Genomic DNA, 16,736 nt, shown 5'->3' on the forward strand with positions numbered 1-16,736 from the left:
TTGTGATACTGCCTAGGCTGGTCTCAAACTCCTGAGCATAAGCGATCTGCCCACCTCAGCCTCCCAACGTGCTGAGATTACAGCCACTGCACCTTCACCTTTTTCTGATATGTGTGTGTGTGTGTGTGTGTGTGTGTGTGTGTGTGTGTGTGTGTGTACATGCTAGCTGTGTGTGTATACACACACACACACACACACACACACACTCAGCAGTGGGAACTGACTTGTTTTTTTGTCACTATAGATACCTTGCTTCCCTGCTTGCTTACAGTAGGAAATTTCTTTTTTTTTTTTTTTTTTTTTTTTGAGACGGAGTTTCGCTCTTGTTACCCAGGCTGGAGTGCAATGGCGCGATCTTGGCTCACCGCAACCTCCGCCTCCTGGGTTCAGGCGATTCTCCTGCCTCAGCCTCCTGAGCAGCTGGGATTACAGGCACACGCCACCATGCCTAGCTAATGTTTTGTATTTTTTAGTAGAGACGGGGTTTCACCATGTTGACCAGGATGGTCTTGATCTCTTGACCTTGTGATCCACCCGCCTCGGCCTCCCAAAGTGCTGGGATTACAGGCTTGAGCCACCGCGCCCGGCGGAAATTTCTTTTCTGTTAATTTCAAGTTGGGCAGACCCCTCACCCTACAACCAGAATTGGTTCTAAGAGACTCCAAGAGCTTTTTTTTTGTTGTTGTTGTTTTTTGAGAGGTAGTCTCACTCTGTCACCAGGCTGGAGTGCAGTGGCACGATCTCTGCCCACTGCAACCTCCGCCTCCTAGGTTCAAGTGATTCTCCCGCCTCAGCCTCCTAAGTAGCTGTTATTACAGGCACCCACCACCCTGCCCGGCTACTTTTTGTATTTTTAGTAGAGTTGGGGTTTTACCATACTGGCCAGGTGGTCTCAAACTCCTGACCTCAGATGGTCCACCTGCCTCGGCCTCCCAAAGTGCTGAAATTACAGATATGAGCCACCGCAACTGGCCTGAGACTCCTAGAGCTTTTTAAGGAAGGTCAAGAGCTAGCTTTAACAATCACACTAGAGCTTACTTCTTGAGTATTATGAAGAAAATACCAGTATTTTTCTCATGGATATTTCAGATATTTAAATAATTTAGGCAGATCATTTGACTCAACACATTTTCTGTGGCCATACAACATTTGCATAGACTTGTACTGTATAATCACCCCCTCAGTTGCCATTTACACATGTACTGTGCAGATGCCAAAGGATGTAAACACGGGGCCCTGCTAGCACAGAGACACAGCCTCCTGAATTGAGCCAGCATATTCATCTTGGCTGGGTGTCTTCTGTTGGCTAATGCAGCCTTTCAGATGCCAGTTTCAGAGTTTTCAGGAGCTGTGGGTCGGGCACAGCAGGAGTTAAGGGGATAACACTGGTAATATTTTCTCTGGTCATTTGATGTAAGTTTTATCTCCCTGCCTTCTTCTGGTCATGAAGTCCTGTTTGATTCTCCCTTCAAGTCCCTCCCTCTAGCATTGGCTGAATTTAGGCTTTTCCTCATTATTCCTTGGCGTGTCTGCTGCAGCTCCTGGAGTTCTTATTTCCATCCCTGTATACCTGGCTTTCCCATCAAGTAATGATACACTGTGATGACATTCTCCTGCTTAACCCCTCTGAGCTTTACATTATCCTCAGAGTGAAGTGTGATCTGCAGTTGAGCATGCAGGTTCAGTTCATTGAGACCTCTCTATCTTCAAAGCTTTTCTCCAGGCTGGTAACTCACCGGTGGCTCATGCCTGTAATCCCATCACTTTGGGAGGCCGAGGCGGGCGGATCATCTGAGATTGGGAGTTTGAGACCAGCCTGACCAACATAGAGAAGCCTTGTGTCTACTAAAAATACCAAATTAGCCAGGCATGGTGGTGCATGCCTGTAATCCCAGCTACTCAGGAGGCTGAGGCAGGAGAAACACTTGAACTTGGGAGGCAGAGGTTATGGTAACCCGAGATTGCGCCATTGCACTCCAGCCTGGGCAACGAGAGCAAAAGTGTGTCTCAAACAACAAAAAAGCTTTTCTCCTTTTCTCCAGTTACCTTCATTGCATTTTGACCATCAGGCTGCTCCATTTCTCCTAAGGTTCTTTGAACTTTTTCCCGTCTCTGCCTTAGATCTGGAAGCTCACACCACCTGCAATGCCTTTCCTTCATTTTCTGCCAGAAAATTCTGCTTATCCTCCAAGTCTTGACTATAGAACTCTGTAGAGAGAATAAAGGCCTTCTTAGAGCTCTTTGGGAATGTTCCTTCTTATATAACTATAGTTATATACCATTCTGTACTGAACTGTGATTAAGAGCTGACTTTTTCTCTAGTTTGTAATATATTTAGTTCATTGGGCATAATTTTGCTTATTGATAAATAGTCATTGAATTCAATAATGCTAAAATGAAGGTTGGTTGCATTTATTTGCAGAGGAGCTTTCAAAGCTTAAAATGCATACCCACAGTGTCCAACACAGTAGCCACTAGCCATGTGTGGCTATTGAACACTGAAATTTCACCAGTTTGAATTGTACTGTAAGTGTGAAATGCACATAGGTTTTGAAGACTTAGTACAACAAGAGAAATGTAAATAGTAACTTTTACTGGAATTTCTTTTTTTTTTTTTTTTGAGACGGAGTTTCGCTCTTGTTACCCAGGCTGGAGTGTAATGGCGCGATCTCGGCTCACCGCAACCTCCGCCTCCTGGGTTCAGGCAATTCTCCTGCCTCAGCCTCCTGAGTAGCTGGGATTACAGGCACACGCCACCATGCCCAGCTAATTTTTTGTATTTTTAGTAGAGACGGGGTTTCACCATGTTGACCAGGATGGCTTCGATCTCTTGACCTCGTGATCCACCCGCCTCGGCCTCCCAAAGTGCTGGGATTACAGGCTTGAGCTACCGCGCCCAGCTGTAAATAGTAACTTTTAATGTTGCATACATATTGAAGCAATAATACCTTAGTACATATTAGGTTAAGTAAAAAATATTATTAAATGAATTTCATCTATTTTTTTTTTAAACAGTTACTAGAATGCTTAAGTTTACGTATGTGGCTTGCATTATATTTCTCTTGGACTGCTCTCATCTAATGGGCTCTTACTCTGAGGCCTCTCTCTCTCTCTCTCTCTCTCTCTCTCTCTCTCTCTCTCTCTCTTTTTTCCATTCCAGATCTGAGATTACAGAAGTTGAAACGACTTTTAAATGATAAGCCTTTTGCACATTAGTCAATGTGACAGATTTCATTGCGGTCATTAATTTTACCTCTTCTAGCCTTGACGCCAAATTCCCATGAACAAAAAAATGTATTTGAGCAGTTTTTAAATCCTCCTGTGTTATATGCTTCTGGTCCAGAGGAGCGGGGATATGTTAGCTGCCTGCCCAGCTGCTGCCTGTTCACACTGCAGGGCATGTGAGGACTGGCTGGCTGTCTTCACGAGAAGTGCAGCCCAGTGATACATGGAGCTAGAGCTTAGTGAGGGTCACAGCACATGGTGACAGTGTGCTTCCTGTTCTCAGCAAGGTGACAGCTGCACCGTGATTCTTGGCAGTAGTCATATGGCGGGTCACTCTCTGGCACCCTGGGTGTTTGCAAGTCTGACACAGCACCGAGAGGTGCCAAGGTACACCCTTCTGGGGAGATCTAAAGAAGGCAGAGCCTTCCCTCGTCCACTCACTCGCACCTTCTGTCTGCTTTCTTGTGCCCTTCACACAAAGTGGACAGTGGGGGAACTGTGGCCCACCAAAAGGAATAAACTTTGCCACAAGTCAAGGGTGGTCAATCTTGGGTAATTAGTGTATATTGATGTTTTGTATCAGGCCCTTGGAAGATTATTTAAAGTTAAAAGATTTTTTTTTTTTTTGAGACGGAGTTTCGCTCTTGTTACCCAGGCTGGAGTGCAATGGCGCGATCTCGGCTCACAGCAACCTCCGCCTCCTGGGTTCAGGCAATTCTCCTGCCTCAGCCTCCTGAGTAGCTGGGATTACAGGCACGCGCCACCATGCCCAGCTAATTTTTTGTATTTTTAGTAGAGACGGGGTTTCACCATGTTGACCAGGATGGTCTCGATCTCTCGACCTCGTGATCCACCCGCCTCGGCCTCCCAAAGTGCTGGGATTACAGGCGTGAGCCACCGCGCCCGGCCCTGTAAAAAGATTTTTTAATGATCAAATTCAGATGGAGGAAAAGTATGCAATATTAAAAGTGACTGTTTACATTCCTCTTGTTGGCACACACACGTATATGTACACACACATATTTATTTACGTATAAATGTACAGAGAGTCATATATAAAATACATATATATGTGTCTCTATGTATAAATTTGTTTTTCTGCAACTATATGAGAATAAGTTACTTACATATCATAGCTCTTCCTCCCCTAAATATTTCAATATACAGTTCTTAATAGTAAAATTTTCTCTTTTTTTTTTTTTTTTTTTTTTTTTTTGAGACAGAATCTCACTCTGTTGCTCAGGCTGGAGTGCAGTGGAGCGATCTCTGCTGTCTGCAACCTCTGCCTCCTGGGTTCAAATGATTCTCGTGCCCCAGCTTCCCAAGTAGCTGGGATTACAGGTGCCTGCTACTAGGTTCGTTTTTGTATTTTTAGTAGAGAAGGGGTTTCAGCATGTTGACCAGGCTGGTCTCGAACTACTGACCTCAAGTGATCTGTCCACCTCAACCTCCCAACCTCCCAGAGTGTTGGGATTACTGCGCCTGACCAAGGTTTTCTCTTAATAACCTTAGTTCAATTATCAATTTTAGAAAATTTAATAAAATACTTTAATCTGTTTGTATTCTAATTTTGTCAGTTGACCCAAAAATGTTCTTTATAACATATTCTCCTTTCCATTGAGCATTCAGTCAAGAATCCCATATCTATTTAGTTGTCATATCTCTTTAGTCTTTAATCTGGAGTTCCTCAGCGTTTTATTTTTTAACTTTTATAACATTGACATTTTGATGGAGGAAAGTTCTAAATTTTAAAAACAAACTTTTTAAAGAGCTAGGGAAAATACATTTTTTGTTATATTTTGGTTATGTAGGAAAAACCTTTGCAGGCAAAACCTTAAAGAACTGCCAAACATGTATGTGACTTTCTGAAACAATTAACATTTCTCTACAACCAAACCAAATAAACCAAACAAACCCCTCCTCACCAAATACATAAGCATTTGCGATGAATATGGCAGAGTAAAGTTTACTACATAAGGTTTATTCAAGGTGGCAAGAAAAAGATTAACATCCTAAAAGACCAAGCAAAGGAACTCAAATTGGCAATACACAGGAGATCAAATAAAAATGGCCAGTAATATGAAAAGCAAACAACTTCTTGGGCCTTCCATTGAATGCAGATTGAAACAGTGGGGAACTCTTATTAATTTTCAAAAGGTTGATTAAATTACCAGGGATGGTACTCCACTGTAGGCAGAGCGTGGGAGAAGGGAATATTCTCTCACTGCTGATAACAGTGTACATCGATGCACATTTTGATGAGGGAAGTTAAATTAGGGAGCAATACATCAAAGCTTTAAATAGCAGTGACTTCATAGCTTGAGTTTTGTGACAGGTTGACCTCTATAGATTTGTGTGCTGTAGTTTACAGGTTTTAATTTTTTTTAGTTTTTAATAATATGCTCCTAGACTTGCAAATAATAGAGCCATGTCTCTTTAAGAAAACATACTTTTAGGTAACTGAAGGGAGCCGATTTGCATCAAAAAGTCTTCTTTATAAAAGATTAAGAGTAGGGTTTCTTTTAATAATGAGCGAGTCTTTCTGGTTTAATATGAATAGATTGTCAGTATAGTAAATAGTTAGCTTTGCAGTTAGAGTGAGGTCCACCTGGGTGTTGATGTGGGTTGGGATTAATTAGATGACTGGTAAGTTTAGAGATAGGTTAAACAAGTCTAATTCTGGTCAGCAGCCCCGAGGAGCCAGGAGTAGTCTCTGGATTTGGTAGAGATGGGGTTGTTTAAGGAAAGTGATAGTTTAGGAAGACTAATCTGGCAGCAGAGAGAAAAGTCTCAGGGGCTATTTTATGACTGTAGGTTTGAGATCCCAATGACACAAAGGTAGGATAGGGAAACACAGTGTCTCAGGGAGGATGAGGGAGCTCAGCAGAATCTGGTGGCTGGTAATGTGCAGAAGGTGAAGGACACTGAAGGAATGAATGATGGGCTCGTTGGCAGAAATGGGGCCAGCAAGAGGTAGCGGCCATTTTGAGGAGGGCCACGAGGAGTCTGTTCTTTGAGTCGTTTTCCATGAAGCGGGTGCACCTGTTTTGTTGGGTTAGGGAGGATGCAAGGTGGGGTGCGGGGAAGAGGTTAGCTGGTGATGTGTATTTGTTGAGAAGAAAAAGCTCAGCGCTAGTTGCTCGGAGATTGAGTTAGGTGAGAACTGAAAAGGATTTTTGGTTGAAAGGGATCTGTAGTTGGCCTCCTTGGAGAGGGGCCACACTGGAGAGTCTGAGAAGTCAGCACATTTAGACAACTGCATATTTATATAGCGTAGTCATAGCTGTTCTTTTCTGGGTTTCTTATTACAGGGAAGTTTCTCCTTAATAGCAACTTGTGTGGGCCTTTTTCCTCCCCTTCCCCAGCAGATTGTCCACTCCATCAATTTTCATTTGATCTTCCTACACCTCATAGTTTATTCTAGGAAGATTAACCTTTCTCATGCAATATCCTCCTGCCTCAGTGTACCCCCTACCACTCCAGACCTACCTTTATTTCATCCTCAGAGGAAGAGATATCCTCTTCTGCTGTGAAAGTTACTCACCCTTTGTACAGTAGAGCCTCTTTCTTTTCTTCTGGGAAACTGTGGCTGCTTTATTTACATTTTCCCTCATCTCCACCTCGCTATTCCTTTCTGCTTTGGGTTTCACACAGAGCTCTGAGGAGAGATCACACTTTGCATGATGGTAATAAGTAAATAAATAAATGCAAAAAAAAAAAATCACAAAACCACAAACATTTCATTATGAGCAGACTCAGAGGGAAATGAGCCTCCTCAGGTCTCACGTAAGCATTTTAATTTTTATCAAGTCTGCTCTTCAAAATATGCAAAAAGATGGTTCTAAACAGTGATTTTAAAACTGCAGAGTCCCAACAAGGGAATGGGATGGGTTCCTGAGCCTTCTGAAAATAGAAGCTTTCACTTCTATTTCATCTAGAGCAACTCTAATTCTGATTAGTCATTTATTTTGGTAAAGTGTTTTGTGTCATAAAAAAATGTAAGCTACTGATTTCAAAAGTAAATTACGACGTGTACATCCATGAGTTAAACCTACTATACGTTATAGCACCTTAACTAGATGGTTTCATATTATGGAGCATCTGAAGGAATTTACTTGACATTGTATACTGATTGCTTTCATAGCTTATCATGAAAAGAGATTAAAAGTTGATGAGACAGGCTGGATGCAGAGACTCACACCTGTAATCCTAGCACTTTGGAAGGCCAAGGTGGGAGGATTGCTTGAGACTAGCCTCGGCAACGTAGTGAGACTCCATCTCTATTAATTTAAAAAAAAAAAAAGCTTGTAAGACAAAAATAGTTCTAAATAAAATCATTTCTGTAAATAACTGACATAAAAATGTTGACCTAGTTGTCTCCAGAATGAGGCCTGTTTCCCAAAGGGTTCAGACTGACCTCAAGGAAAATTTTGCAGTCTTAATAAAAAGATGACCCAGCAAATGTTCTACCTAAAATGAAGTCTGATTTTGGGTATCTTTTAGAAAGTGATGAGGGCACTGTATTGTGTGGTCAAATAGAAAATAATATGTTGAAACGTTAATTTTTGTGTTTACACACACCCGTGATTTTTCCCTTCCTCCCTCCTTCCCTCCCTCCCTACCTTCCTTCCCTTCCTTTCCTGTCTCGCTCTGTTGTGCCCTGGCTATGGAACAGTGGCTTGATCTCTGCTCACTGTAACCTCTGTCAACCGTGTTCAAGCGATTCTCATGCTTCAGTCTCCCAAGTAGCTGGGATTACAGGTGCGTGGAATCACGCCCAGCTAATTTTTGTATTTTTAGTAGAGACAGGGTTTAACCATGTTAGTCAGGCTGTCTCTAACTCCTGATCTTGTGATCTGCCCCCCTCAGTCTCCCAAAGTGCTAGGATTACAGGTGTGAGCCATTACGTCTGGACTTTTTTTTTTTTCTTTTTTTTTTGGGGGACAGACCCTTGCTCTGTCACCCAGGCTTGAGTGCAGTGGCACAATTTTGGCTCACTGCAGCCTCCGCCTCCTGGGTTCAAATGATTCTCCTGCCTCAGCCTCCTGAGTAACTGGGACTACAGGCATGTGACACCACACCTGCCTACTTTATTATTTTTTATAGAAACGGGGTCTCACTATGTTGTCCAGGCTGGTCTTGAACTCCTAGACTTAAGCAATTCTCCTACCTCAGCCTTCTAAAGTGCTGGGGTTACAGGCATGAGCCACTGCACTTGGGCTTTTTGGGGAGTTTGAGAATTAGTATTAGTTGTTTTTAAAATGTTTGGTAGAATTCAGTTGTGAGGTCATCAGGTTCCGGGCTTTTCCATGACAGAAGACTTTTTATTTAATTTCTGATTCAACTTCCTTACTTGTTATTAGTTTGTTCAGATTTTCTGTATCTTCATGATTTTGTCTTGGTAGGTTGTACATTTCCCCAAATTTATCCATTTCTTTTAGATTATCCAATTTATTGACATAATTGTTCATTATAATCTCTTTAATCTTTTGTATTTCTGTAGTATCAGTTAGAATGTCTCCTTTTTAATTTCGTATTTGAGTCTTCTCTTTTTTTTCTTTTGTAGTCCAGCTAAAAGTTTGTCCATTTAAAAAAATGTTTTCAAAAAACCAACTTTTAGTTTTGTTGATCTTTTCTATTGTTTTTCTAGTTTCTATTTACTTCTGCTCTTATCTTTTTTGCTTACTTCTTTCTACTAACTTTGGACTTTAGTTTGTTTTTCCTTTTCTAGTTCTTTGAGGTGTAACATTAGATTGTTTATTTGAGATCTTTTTTATATTTTAATGTGGGCATTTATTGCCATAAGCTTTTTTCTTAGAACTGCTCTTGCTGCATTTCCTAAGTTTTGGTATGTTGTATTTCCACATCTGTTTGTCTTAAGATATTTTTAAATTTCCCTTTTAAGTTCTTCTTTGATCCATTGGTTGTTCAGGAGCATGCTGTTTAATTTCCATGTATTTGTAAATTTTCCAAAATTCCTCCTGTTAATGATTTATATAGGTTGGTGCCAAAATAATTGTGGTTTTTGCCATTGAAAGGAATGACAAAAATCACAATTATTTTTGCACCAATCTAATACTTTTCTACCAGTGTGGTCAGAATAGATACTTAGTATGATTTTAGTCTTTTAAAATTTGTTAAGACTTGTTTTGTGGTCTGTCATCTTACCGTTCCTAGAGTAAATTCCATGTGTACTTGAGAAGAATGTGTATTCTACTGTTATTAGATGGAATGTTCTATATATGCCCGTTAATTCAATTTTCTTTCTTTGTTTCTTTTTTTTTTTTTTTTTTTGAGAAAGAGTCTCACTGTGTCACCCAGGCTGGAGTGCAATGGTGTGATCTTGGCTCACTGCAACCTCTGCCTCCTGAGTTCAAGTGATTGTCCTGCTTCAGCCTCCCAAAAGTAGCTGGGATTACAGGCACCCACCACCATGCCTGGCTAATTTTTGTATTTTTAGTAAAGACAGGATTTCACCATGTTGGCCAGGCTGATCTTGACTTCCTGACCTCATGATCTACCGACTTCAGCCTCCCAAAGTGCTGGGATTACAGGTGTGAACTACCATACCCAGCCCCATTTTCTTTATAGTTCAAATCCAGTGCTTTCTCATTGATTTTCTATATAAATGATTTATCCATTGTTGAAAGTGTAATATTGAAGTCCCCTAGTATTATTGTATTTCGTTGTATCTCTCCTTTCAGATCTATTTTTGTTGTTGTTGTTGAGGTGGAGTGTTGCTCTGTTGCCTAGGCTGGAGTGCAGTAGCATGATCTAGGCTCACTGCAGCCTCTACCTCCCAGGTTCAAGTGATCCTCTCCTGTCAGCCTCCCAAGTAGCTGGGATTACAAGCATGTGCCACCACATCCAGATAATTTTTTGTATTTTTAGTAGAGAGGAGGTTTCATCATGTTGTCCCCATTGGTCTTTAACTCCTGACTTCAAATGATCCACCCACCTTGGCCTCTGAAAGTGCTGCGATTACAGGCATGAGCCACTGTACCCAGTTCAGATTTATTAATGTTTGCTTTACATTATATATATAATATATATATTTACAACAAACATTAAGTGCTGTGATATTAGGTACATATATATTTACAATTTTTATATCCTCTTGATGAATTGATCTCTTTATCATGATGTAATGCCCTTTTTGGTCTCTCTTTACGGTTTTTGACATAAAGTCCGTTTTGTCTGATATAAACATAGCTACTCCTGCTCCTTCAGGATCCCCTACCACTGGCTATTTAATCCTCTTAACTTTCTGAAAATATATTTGTTTATATATCTTGGTTTGAGCTCCCCAAGAAACAGATTCTGAGACGACAAGGATTTCAGTGCAAGTAGTTTATTTGGGTTGAGAACAGGGGAGTGAAAAGTGAAACAATAAGGAAAAGGTGGCCAGTAAAGAGTGAATTACTAAGCCAGCTCTCACCGTGGGCAACTGGTGCTTAATTCTATTGTGGAAAAAGTAGGAGCTGGTGTAGAACATGTATCTCAGAGTTATTCCACCTGAAGAGGAAGGAAATGAGTATATACTAACTTCCTTAGTCTTTGGCTAAGAGCTGCTCTTGAGGAGCATGTAGGTGGCAGAGTAGGTTACAGTGGTAAGAAAACCCATTTGGCAGAAGAATGGTGCTGCTGGTAGTTGAAAGCCAGGAGTTGGGGTAAGAAGAGGGGCTAGATAGGTGGATCTTAGCAGCATCCTCTATCCCAGGCTTCTGACTGAGCATTGTGGCTCAATGGCGAGAGCATCATGGTCTCCAGAGTAGATTGACCTGTGTCCAGCACCTAACAGATATTCCTCAATAGCCTTTAGTTTCATGTCCCTTTAAAAAAAATGAGGAGAATCTATTACTTTTTTTTTTAACATATTTTAATCTTTCTTTAAAAATCATTTCAAGCACTTAATGTTCAAGCATTTTTAAGCCAGCACACTCGGAGCTGTACCTAAGAGGATCATTTCTGAAGCACTGCCTCCTATTACTTGGCAAATGTAGTAATAGATATTGGGGATAACAGAAGTAAAAGACATGATTTCAGCACAGAGGAGTTCCTGGGCTAGTGAGTGATTATTAGATGGTTTATCTGGAGATCCTTTTTCAAGTGAAAAGGGACTTGAAGTGAGTCATGTAATTTAAAAAATACATTTGTGGGTGCTTTAGAATTTGGGTCAAACCTTCTTGAGTTTCAAACCCTAGCTCTGCCTCGTTGGGTGAGTGACATTTGATGAAACAATATTTAGTCTGTCTAAGCCCGTGTTAGTCCATTTTCACACTGCTATAACGAACTACCTGAGACTGGATAATTTATAAAGAAAAGAGGTTTAATTGACTCACAGTTCCACATGGCTGGGGAGGCCCTAGGAATCTTAAATCATGGTGAACAGTAAAGGGGAAGCAAGGCAAGTCTTACATGGCAACAGGAGGGAGGGAGGGAGGGAGAGAGAGAGAGAGAGAGAGAGAGAAAGAGAGAGATAATGAGAGAATGAGAGAGAGAGTGAGGAGGGACCTGCCAAACACTTTTAAACCATCAGATCTCATGAGAACAGCATGGGGGAAACCGCCTCCATGATCCAATCACTTCCCACCAGGTCTCTCCCTTGATGTGTGGGGATTGCAATGCGAGATGACATTTGGGTGGGGACACAGAGCCAAACCATATCAGAGCCTTTGTTTCCTCAATTGTAAAATGAAGTTACTAATACCAACTTCATCAGATTGGGGATTAAATGCAGTATCCTTTGGACTGTATTTGAGTAGCAGAGATCACAAAGTGACAGGTGAGGAGAGGGTCGATGGATAGGTCCCAAAGCTATAGTAAGACAACAGAACAAAGGTTCAAAAGTAGGTTTGCAGCCGGACCATGGGGGATGTTGAATCTCAAGTTAAAACAGGACTTGGGGACTTTGCAGCACAATGAGGTTTTAGCGTGTCTCATTCAGTCTTTACGCTATTATTATATTCTTTGGCAAATGAACTCTTCACAGGACTTAGAGCTACACCTTTAGGGAGCTTGGTTTTCTGCACCTCTGAACCACCAACTTCGAAATCCTGCATCTATGACTAGGACCGTAGAGAACCCTCTTGACGTGGTGGATAATTTGCTTATATGGAAATCTAAGAATGTGACCCTATCAGGACCAGTCTTGGTGCTACCAGTCCTGGATCTTAAAATATACATTATTTGCATACACAGGCCACCACCCCGTTTTTAATGTTGGATGGGGAGCCTAAGGGTCAAGAACATGGTAGTCTCTCAATTATAGGTAGATTTTGTGGGAATACTTCAATCCCATAGGAGTTCAGAAATTTTCTCTTATTCCCAATGAGCCAAAAGGATTGATGGTAAGATTAATAAGAATCTTCTATTTTAAGATGGGAAATGTTTGGTTTCCAATTGAGTTCTTACGTATGTGTCTTTGATCTTATCATAAGCTGCTCATGTTTCCCACCTGGAGAATGTGTCAGAGGAAGAAATGAACAGACTCCTGGGAATAGTGTTGGATGTGGAATATCTCTTTACCTGTGTCCACAAGGAAGAAGATGCAGATACCAAACAAGTTTATTTCTACCTATTTAAGGTGAGATTTTAACATTTTAAAAACATTTTCTCTCATTATTCAAATGTGCTCAGTCTCCATATGCCAGGTCATGGGTGTGAAGGCTGTCAGCTCATGGTACATTTTGCCCTCAGAGGTTGCTGAAGCATAACGTTTCTTCATGATGGATTTTCTAAAATGACCCACCGTACTTTGAACACATCATTCTCTTTGAGAGCTTTCACACTTGTATGCAAAGTTGAGTATCTTGATTTGCATATACAAATAGATTTTTCCATCCACACCCAATAAATATTATTGCATATCTCCTCTGCATGTGGCACTAATGTAGGCATGAGGGATAGGTGAGTGGGTAAAACAGAGTTCTTCTCCTCATGGTGTATACATTTCAGTAGAAAAGACAGTCAACAAGTCAATAATATCTTTGCAGGTGGAGATAAGTGTTCTGAAGAGCAAAAGAGTAGGATAAGTGGAATCAGAATGGCAGGGATGGTGGTGAGTTGGGTACATGCCAGTGAAGAAGGTCAGTTAGGATAGCCTCTCTGAGGAGACGGCAGTTGAGCAGAAACCTGAGTGGGAGAGAGGAGCCATCTGTGCAAAGTGCTGGGTAAAGAGCCTACCAGGCAGAGGGAGGGACAGGAATTTAGGCCATGCATTAAGAGAACTTGAAGTGATATCAGAACATCAAGGGAGGGCAATGTGGTTGAGCCCAGCTAGCAGAGGAATGGGTGGGAGGAGGTGTAGTTGGAGGAGTGCCTGTAAGTCCTATCTCTAGTGCTTTAAGAGGAAGAATCAAGATATTCAAAGTTTATTTTGGTATCTTAGCCACTGTTATCTGTTTCTCATCGACACCAGTCACTGATTATTGCTACCATTCCCCATAGCTACCTCTTCAGTGGCTCTAGCTCAACTCCAGTGGATCATATCTGTTCCCTTCCCAAAGACGTATATCTCCTCAAGTTTCTGATTAGAGCCAGGACTAATGGAGGTGGGAGGGAAACTGGTGGTGAAAATGGATAGCAAAACTTCAGGTTGCCAAAAATAGATCTATAAAGGAGGCTGCCAGAAAGAATAACCTTAAAAAAAATAAACCTGCTATTGAGGGCATTGCAGATTATGTTGTATTGTATAACCCTTACAAGGATGTTAAAAGCAAAACAAAAGCATTCAGAGCTTATGGGTAGGAAAAGTTTGCCTCTTTTGATAAAAGGCATTGTACTTCGTTTTTGGAAATACTCTTCTTCAACTCATTTATATTTATTCGTGCTTCATTTTTATATGACAAAAATAGCTAAATTTTCCAGTGAGTTTCCTCTTTTGCTTTGGCTGCTAGGACTCTTAGTGCAAATTTCGTACCCAATTCCTTTAGCTTTTTTCTTTCTTTTTTCTTTTCGTTCTGTAATACAGTGGTAAACTTTTTTCTTTTGCTTTGTCTGAACTTATTTGATTCATAATTTTGCCTGCCCTTTTTGATTAACTTTTGTCTTTTATTGTACTAATGGGTTTTTTTGGGTGGTTAGGAGATAGAAATGGGAGGTAGAATCATATTTTTAAAATTTGGTAGATATTAAATTTGGGAATATTAACTTTAAAAAGAAAAGTATTGGGGGAGGTAAGGGAGAGGATATGGATAACTGGATTCCCCACAGCCATTAACAGGTACTGGACCACTTTAGGCATGCAGGTGACAGCTTGTTGATGTGGCTGTGAGGCTTGAGTCATTCAGCTTGAACCCTGGCGGGTTCATAGTGTTTAGAGCTTGTTTGGAAAAAGGTCTTAGTTGAAGAAAAACAAGGTCTGCATGACTCCAGCTATTATTTGTCTTGGAACTATGCTCCCTGGCAGCTCCCCACTACCCTGTTGGAAGTGAAGGTGGTGTCAAGGTTTCCATCCTGTCAGCCTCCTCTTACTTTATAACCAACCAAACATGCCAGAAAGCATTGCTCTGCTTTAAAGTACATCTTCTCTGTCTTTCTCCTTCATCTTAAAATAACAGTGCAAATATATTTGCTTGTGAAAACACAATCCAAAATATTCAGCGTTCTCCCGACCTCCTGCAAAAAATACTATTCTTGGGCAAATGAGTTATACATAATCTATTCCTTATCTTCTGAAAGGCAATTCCTAAAAACAAACCAAAACAAAACAAATAATGATTAAATTTTTAAGTTAAACTTTAGTTTTTTTGAGACAGTCTCACTCTGTCATCCAGGCTGGAATGTGGTGGCACGATCTCAGCTCATTGTAACCTCCACTTCTTGAGTTGAAGTGATTCTCCTGCCTCAGCCGCCCAAGTAGGTGGACTACAGGTGTGCACCACCATGGCTGGCTAATGATTGTATTTTTAGTAGAGATAGGGTTTCACATTGTTGGCTAGGCTGGTCTTGTACTTCTGTCCTCAAGTGATCTGCTCCCTTTGGCCTCCCAAAGTGCTGGGAGTATAGGCATGAGCCACTGCACCTGGCCCATGATTTTTTAAAAGTGAAAAAAGAGAAAGGCAGCTCCTGTGTCTCATGGGTCAATAATTAAAGTGAGAACGTGTTATATATTTTAGTAGCATTAAAAAATTTCAGTCTTAGGCTGAGCATGGTGGCTCACACCTGTAATCCCAGCACTTTGAGAGGCTGAGGCAGGCCAGTTACTTGAGGTCAGGAGTTCAAGACCAGCCTGGTGAACATGGTAAAACCCTGTTTCTACTAAAAATACAAAAATTAGCCAGGTGTGGTGGTGCACGCCTGTAAATCTCAGGTACTTGAGAGGCTGAGGCAGAAGAATTGCTTGTGCCTGGGAGGTGGAGTTTACCATGAACTGAGTTTGCACCACTGCACTCCAACCTGGGTGACAGAGTGAGACAACGTCCCAGTTTAAAAAAGAAAATTCAGGCTTAGTTGTTGAACATAAACCCAGTGGAAAGCTGCTAGTGCCTGCAAATGTGGCTCTGGAGTCTAACTATGTGGGTTTAAAACTTCACTCTATCCCTTACTAAATGTGACTTTGGGCGAGTAAATCTGCTTTGTTAATAGTAGCACCTACCTCAAAAGGTTGTTATGAGTATTAAATGAGATAATATATATGAAGAACTGTGAAGACTGTCTCGTGAAAGTAAGGATGCAAATGCTTGCCACTATTAATAACTTTTTTATATGCTCACTTATCCCAGCTTCATCATCTTCTAAACTGAAGTTCAGCATCTCCACAATCCATCAGTTTACCTCCAAATTGAAACCCCCAATGGGCCAAGTTTCCAAATGGTCTTATAATTTAACTGGGGGAAAAATTTAAGCAACCAGAATTATTTGTATTTAAATTTTATCACCAATCTTTAGATATTTTTGGAAACATATACAATGACTTATCTTTATTGCAAATTTGCTTTTATAAAGATGGGCATAATACTTGAAAGGATGAACAAATGACCCATACTCATAATTTGTATGGCATCCCTGGAAGGAGTTGAGGCCCTTGTAAGACACAGTTCAGTGGTGAGACATAGTCATCTTCAGCCTAGGTGGTTCATTCATTTCCATTTACTCTTGAGAGAATAGTTTCCATGTTTTGCTTCTACTGAAAACGCAGTAAGCAGAGGAAGGAGGGAAGGATGTTACTTAAATAAATGCATGGCCATATCTAACTGATCCACATGTAAAAGTTACAGAAGATTAAAAAAATAATAATAAAAGGTACAGAAGATTCAAGCAAAGATTGAAGATAAAGAATTTCAGAGCCGGGCGTGGTGGCTCAAGCCTGTAATCCCAGCACTTTGGGAGGCCGAGGCGGGTGGATCATGAGGTCAAGAGATCGAGACCATCCTGGTCAACATGGTGAAACCCCGTCTCTACTAAAAATACAAAAAATTAGCTGGGCGTGGTGGCGCGTGCCTGTAATTCCAGCTACTCAGGAGGCTGAGGCAGGAGAATTGCCTGAACCCAGGAGGCGGAGGTTGCGG

At 41.1% G+C, this 16,736-nt stretch overlaps 1 protein-coding gene across 2 annotated transcripts in view; it reads left to right on the top strand.

The window, feature by feature from the left end:
- The window catches only part of KAT2B (lysine acetyltransferase 2B), a 115,427-nt gene that overhangs the window by 41,377 nt on the left and 57,314 nt on the right, over window positions 1–16,736 (top strand). For both annotated transcript variants that reach the window (XM_039480281.2, XM_039480282.2), the window contains exon 3: window positions 12,666–12,811. In XM_039480281.2, the coding sequence (XP_039336215.1) occupies window positions 12,666–12,811 (146 nt within the window). The remainder of the gene's footprint in view (window positions 1–12,665; window positions 12,812–16,736) is intronic.

Source organism: Saimiri boliviensis, chromosome 9 (genome assembly GCF_048565385.1).
Source record: "Saimiri boliviensis isolate mSaiBol1 chromosome 9, mSaiBol1.pri, whole genome shotgun sequence".
In the NCBI taxonomy this organism is placed as follows: domain Eukaryota; kingdom Metazoa; phylum Chordata; class Mammalia; order Primates; family Cebidae; genus Saimiri; species Saimiri boliviensis.